At 53.7% G+C, this 6,527-nt stretch overlaps 2 protein-coding genes across 2 annotated transcripts; both read right to left on the bottom strand.

Moving 5' to 3' along the window:
• Positions 1 to 276: 276 nt before the first annotated feature.
• Positions 277 to 4,090, bottom strand: COL26b_003784 (uncharacterized protein; the record flags this gene model as incomplete). Its single annotated transcript, XM_053176675.1, has 4 exons — positions 277 to 951; positions 1,003 to 3,404; positions 3,456 to 3,627; positions 3,686 to 4,090. The coding sequence occupies 4 exons, from the start codon at positions 4,088 to 4,090 to the stop codon at positions 277 to 279; spliced, it is 3,654 nt and encodes a 1,217-aa protein (XP_053039285.1).
• A 789-nt stretch (positions 4,091 to 4,879) lies between these two features.
• Positions 4,880 to 6,067, bottom strand: GE2 (4-O-methyl-glucuronoyl methylesterase; the record flags this gene model as incomplete). Its single annotated transcript, XM_053176674.1, has 1 exon — positions 4,880 to 6,067. The coding sequence occupies one exon, from the start codon at positions 6,065 to 6,067 to the stop codon at positions 4,880 to 4,882; it is 1,188 nt and encodes a 395-aa protein (XP_053039284.1).
• Positions 6,068 to 6,527: the final 460 nt, after the last annotated feature.

Raw genomic sequence — 6,527 nt, 5'->3', positions numbered from 1 at the left:
ATGCAGCATCATGAAGTTCATGCAAGTTATCTGACACGCTTCCGAGTGTAGGTCGAACTTAGAAACAACCTATTTATTTGCAAAGACCAGAATGCCAAGCAACGTTACGAGCAACATGCCTCTATCTTTACATGTGCATTCCTGTATGACCATCCTTCGACCATGTAAAACTCCTCGACGCCAAACCCTTTCGACATTATCATAACAACAGGTGGCCATCGTTGGCCACGGTATAGCTTCGCACCGATATTTTCACTCCCGAAGAAATAAACCGACTCAAAGAGCCTCCACGGCTCTCAAAAGCACCTCAACACCCCTCTTCCCGACCTCATCGCCACCATTAAGCAGTGACGCCACATCACTGAGCACACCAAGAGGGATGTAGCAACCCGACTTGGCTTTCTCCAGGCTCTCTTTAAGCCTGCTAGTGTGCTCCCATTCTTTGGCTGCCACCTCAGCTCGCTCGATTACGCGGTTGGAAATGCCACACATCGCTGCGCAGTGCATTCCGAAACTGCCCTCCGCAACACCTTCCTCCAACTTGTAGAGGAAAGTAACACGACGCTCTTCTTCGTCGACGTGAATCTGCATACGACGAGGCACAATCTCTGGGTGGTTTTCAAACTCAGTGGCGAGAGAGTGATAATGAGTCGCGAAGAAGCCAACGCAGCCTACGTGGGTTGCAACATGATGCAAAACGGCCTGCGCAACGGCGACACCGTCATAGGAGCTGGTACCGCGTCCGAGCTCATCCAGAATGACCAGAGACCGTGGTGTGGCTTCCGACAATATCTTCTTGGTTTCCGACAGTTCGACAAAGAATGTTGATTGAGATGCAAAGATGTTGTCATTAGCACCAAGTCGTGACATGATTCGATCAACGGGGGTAAGTCGTGCAGACACAGCGGGCACGTAACATCCGATCTGCGCCATGATGACAGCAACACAAGACTGTCATGAAGTCAGCATCTAGTCTAGGAACATATAGCACAGGATTCTTACCATTCGCAGAACTGTCGATTTGCCAGCAGCGTTGGCACCGGTCAGCAGGTTGATCTTGGCAGAATCGCCTCCCAACTTGACATCATTGGGGATGAAGTCAGACACTGTGTTAAGCATACAGGGGTGGCGAAGTTCTTCGAATTCGACAACGCTCCTGTCTTCGTCCACGAATTCCGGGCGGCAACTGGGCTCACCCAGCGATGACGAAGCCTTGGAAAGACTGACGAGGCAGTCGAGCTGAGAAATGATCCTGATCGACTGCGACCACGTGTCGTAATCAGCGTCGAAGCGCTGAAAGAAGCGCGTAGCAACCTCCTTGACGATCTGAGAGTGTGTCTCCTCTGCTTCCTGAAGTTCACGGACCAAGTCCGTCAGCTCTTCAAAATAGTAGCGCTTGACGCTTGCAGTCGCCGACATTTGGCGCCAGTTGTTTGGCACCTTGACAGCCTTGGGTGCTTCGATCTGATAGATTTCCTTGCCGATATCCGTGAATTTGATTGTCTTGCACTTCAACTCCGACTTCTTTCTTCCAAGAAGCGATTGCAATTCTTCCTTAATCTCTTCGATGCGATCTTGGCTGTTGTCGAAGTCTTCCTCAATGCCACGCTCCGGAATGAGAAGCTTCTCGTCTCTGGCCTTCTTCCGGTCGAAAGCAGTCTTCCAGTACGACAGTGGCTCGTTGAGATTAGGCATGGATGCGAGAAGGCGATCGATGAGGCCGTTGCCGCCGCCAAAGGCACCCAGCAGGCCCATAGTGTACTCAATCTGCTCGAAACCCTCCAAGACACGGACGAAATCTTCGGGCTTGCAGAGCGTTGCGTGAATTCGGGAAATGAGACGCTCCAAGTCCGGCATCTTCGTCATCTGGGACGAGAACTGTTCTCGGACGCTTCGATCAGAGTTGAGCATATCGACAGCATCAAGTCGCTCATTGATGCGTTTGATATCGCAAAGCGGGTGGCAAACCCACTGACGGAAGAGTCGCTTGCCGAACGGAGTGACACATCGGTTCAGAAGAGTGAAGAGCGTGCCTTCGGGGCCGCCATTCACAGTGTTCGCAAAAATCTCCAAGTTGATCAGGGTTTGACCGTCTAGGATGAGAGTGCCGTTACGGCGGATGGGAGTGTACCACTCGAAGTTGCCTTGCGACAGCAGGCTACCCTCAATCTTCAAAAACTTGAGATAGTGGATAAGACCACCCAAAGAAGACATCAGCAGGTCCTTGTCTTTGGCCTGGGCCAAAGCATCAGGCCATGTCTCCTCTCCGTCCTCGTTGGCAAAGTAGCCACCACTGGATATTTCCCGGCGGCTCATGTCCGCGTCAAGGAACTCAGTGGCCGGCTTCAAGTAGTTCCAGATGGTCATTGGGGAAGTGTTGTTCTTGAGGATGCGAAGAGCCTTGGTTGAAATTCTCGACTTCTCCAGAATGAGCTCTCTGGGGCTGGTCTGCGCAACGAAAGTCTCAAACTTGGTCAAGTCGGCATCGTCCTCGAACTCCGAGATGAAGAACTGGCCAGTCGCGCAATCCACAAACGTGATGCCGAATGCGGGGCTGCCGTCAATGACGGACTCCTTGATACACGCGCAAAAGGTCGCCAGGTCGTCCTGCAGCATGCTACCATCCACAAGAGTGCCGCCAGTCAAGACGCAGGCTAGCTCTCGACGAATGATCTTGTCCGCCTTCTTCGCCTTGGCAGACGTATCGCCTCGTTCTCTCATCTCCTTGCCAAGGGCGGATTCCATCTGATCAACGCGAGCAACCTTGTAACCTTTGGCAACGAACTGGTTGACCCACATGTCGAGGGAGCTCTCAGGAACACCGACCATGCGCATGTTGACACGGTCTGTGAGCTTCAAATCAAAGAGCTGGTGACCAATAGTGGCATCGTTCTCGTACAGCTCGTAGAACTTGCCCTTCTTGAAGAAGACAACGGTATCCCACAGTTTCTGCTTGATTTCCCAGTACTGCTTCTCAAAGGGAGAGAACTTGTTCCACGCTCCTGGAGGAATGTAGACAGAGGAGGGATCGTACTCGGGATCGCCAGGGGAGTTCTTGTTAATGTCTTGGATGTTTGCCAGCCAAGGATATCGGGCTTCGGGCTCGGTGGCGTGAGCCTTCTCCTTCCGCTTGGAAGCGGCTGGTCGACGAACCGCCGGACCCTGAGCAGAACGAGGAGCAGAGGAGGCAACGCTGTTCGGATCGTAGCGCCATTGCTGGGCAGTGGAAGTCGAAGGCAGCTCCTCCATCATCTCGTCCTCGTCTGCGGTCTCTTCTTCCTTGATTGGCGAAGAGACTGTTGTCTTCTTCCTTGATTGTGTTTTCTTTGTAGTCTCGGGGCGCTTGCGCTTCTTAGAGCGTGAGGGAGCATCCGACTCGTCGGACACGACAAAGTCGTCCATTTCTACACCGCATTAGAAACATGAAGATTTTATGCAACGAGCTTCATCCTTACCTTCGTCCTCGTCAGGCCCATCATTACTGGCGGCATCCTCATAATCGTCGCCATCATCAGCTGGAACAGCGGGTGTCTTAGTACGACGACGCGTGCCTGCGGCTCTAATGCGATCGAACGGGTCATCGTCTTCGTCATCGGACGGCTCAGCGTAGTTGACGGCCTTTCTACCCTGTGAAGACGCCGAGTCAGCATGCCGCCTCGGGGAACTAGCATCGTGGCAAACATACCTTTCGCGTAGGGCTAGAGGAAGGCAGAACAGGTCTGCTACGAGACACCTGCGGGGTCACAGTCTCAGCGGGAGTAGACGGTGATGGCAAGGAGTCCTGAGCTACCTTGAGTCCTGTGCCGTCCATATTCTCCTGGGAGCTCGAGGGCTCCATGGCGTCACTGCTGGGGACGGGGGTCATGCTGGGAGGTTGCTTGACCTTGGGGAGTTCGTTCGTTCGGGTAGACTCTCTGAGGCATGGCGATGAGTCGGGGCCTTTGGCCGCGGGCTTGGGGGTCGGCTTGGAGGCAGACTTGGAAAAGAACTGTACTATAGTCTTCTGAGTTCCCGAAGACGACGACGGCTGGCGCTTCAGCGAGGGAGTTTTGGCTGGCGTGCGAGCCGCTGGTGATGATTTGGGCGCCATGACGGCGAGTTGGATCGGTGAAAGTGTGGTTGTGGGTCAAACGAAGGTAGTCTGTCGTGTAGGAAGAAGAATCGAAATTCGGTGTGTTCCCGGTCTAGTTGGGATAAAGGAAGGCTACACGAAAGTAATCAGTGGAAAGAAGAATGGTCAATTGACAGATTCGAGAGCTCTTGAGTCGACTTGGTAACGCCGCGTTCGACGGTAGCTCTAAAAAGACGAGCGAGAAGGCAGAAGGTCCGGAGTGTGGGTGGGTGTGTACCTTTTTGGGACTGCAGCAAGTGCTGTGCCCCGGCAGTGCTGGGAATCGCGTCGGGAAAGATCGTGGAGTCGCGTAACCGCGTCCTTGCCGCGTCTGGCTCAGAGCTGTGTTTAATTGAACGACCGGGGGGCAAGGAACTCCTGACGTTCCACGCAGGGGCCAGGAGCAGGCACTCGCTTAACATTTTTGGAAGTGGGGAAGACATAAGCACGAGCCAACAGCATGCTGTATCACTAGGTATGCGCGTGTGCATAATTACGACTCCCGTCTGTCAGATCCACCCGGACCCGGCTTGGTGGGGTGTGGTCCCAGCCGAAGCCCGGCTGGGTTCCGGTGTAGATTAGCGCTTCATTGGAGGACGATAAACACACGAACAAAACTCGTCCACGAGGATCTTCAGTATTTCCCATGTTGCTGTCTTGGTTCACACGTCTTGTGAGGTACCTAGTTAAAGAGTGTAATCCTTCCCCATCCAGGCCTGTATTTCCCCGGTTCCTATGTACAAAACTGAAGCCTATTATGCAATTTGGCTAAGAGAGTGTTGGAGCCGTCCAGCTGGCGTAATCTTGCAGATTGACGTTGACGGTACTACGCTCGGTACTCGATGGCTTCGTTGCTGAATTGAGTAGGAAGTAGTTGATGTATTGCGTGAGCTCCGAGTTTTGGCTGCTCGGGAACTGGCAATGGTTGTGCCCGCCAACCAGAGAGAAACCCATGTTCTCGGGCACGCCAAGGGCCTGATAGATCTGTCTTCCGGCCTTCATGCATCCTGTGGTCGACACGGGGCCCAGCCAGTCGATGTCGTTCTCTGCAACATACAGGCCTCGCGGCGCCACCAATCCTGCCAGGAAGTGGTGGTCTTCTGGCATCTGAGATGTCCTCGAGGTCCAAGTGTTGAAGTTCGGCGAGAACCAAACATTCTCTCCAACGATCTGGCCTGCGGTCTGGATATTTTTGCCCTTGCTTTTCTCGCTGTCCGAGATGCGCCAGCAGGCTGCGCCTCCGGAGCCGGACTCCTGAGGGATGGTCAAGGCGATACGCTTCTCCAATGCACCGACTACAAAGGCACCCTTGCCGTTGCGCGAGCAGCCGGTGACTCCAAGGCGCTTGGTATCAATGCCAGTGGCCGCAGTACCGAGTTGTTCGAGGCCATCGATGATGCGACCAACACCCCAGGCCCAGGCAGTCAACGCCCCGGCACTGTGTCCGCTTCCAAACAGGTTGTAGAAAAGTCCCTGGCCACGACTGGACTGTCCGTTCTGAGCAGCGAACTGGTCATTGTTGAAAGTGACCTGGGCGACAGTGCCAGGAATAGGGATGCTTGCGCCCCCGATGCCAATGATGGCGGGGAACGGTCCGCTTCCAGAGGGCTTCTGGATGGAGGCGCTCATGCTGATAGTAGAGCTGCCTTGGGTGACCCTCAGGTTGAGCGTGTTTCCAGAAAGCGAGGCTTCGACCTTGCTCGGGGGCCCAGGGAAATCTCCGAGTTCGTATTGCTTGAAGGCATTCTGAATCTCTGTCTGCCGGCAGGCCCAGTCGGTCTTTGTAGTGACCTTAGAGCCGTCTGCGAACGTGAAGGGGTCTGGAAGCTTTGCATCGTTGACTGCTGGGACGTTCGTCTTCGCCTTGCTGCAGTCAGCTTGGCGTTCGAACAAGTCCCCGGCAGGCAATGCCAGAACAGAGCTTGCAAGCAGTGTGACTGCGAGACGCAGGGCCATTTTGTATTGTCAAGAGGTAGAGAGATTGGAATTGACGGAAGGGTCTGGTTCCGAATGGATTGATGAGACAATCATCGTGTATTCAAGCTCTTGAAGGGCCATTTTATCTTCCAACCCCCGACAGAGGCCCGGAGAAATGGAAGTACCCACGCGGGGAAAGTAGCATGAGCTTCTCGTAGACGCATGGATCTGTAGCAATCCTATAAGCTAAGAATTACTTGCCATTGAAAACCGGCGGCTATGTTTACAGCCTTAAGACGTTGAGGGAAGATTCAATCACTGAACGCGCACCTCATTGCCAAATCGAATTGACTGCCGTCAACTTCCCCGCCGACAGCTAGATAATAACATGCCTTTTAATATATACAACACCGCCGACAATCCCAACTCGGACATATCGGAGGGAGAATTACCTTTTCAGGGTCGGCTAATCTGTCAAACACTCTGTCGAGCTTTGATC

This window comes from Colletotrichum chrysophilum, assembly GCF_026319265.1.
Source record: "Colletotrichum chrysophilum strain AFK26 chromosome Unknown scaffold_22, whole genome shotgun sequence".
Lineage (NCBI taxonomy): Eukaryota > Fungi > Ascomycota > Sordariomycetes > Glomerellales > Glomerellaceae > Colletotrichum > Colletotrichum chrysophilum.
Note: the sequence above shows the minus strand (reverse complement) of the source record. Positions and strands in the feature narration are given on the sequence as shown.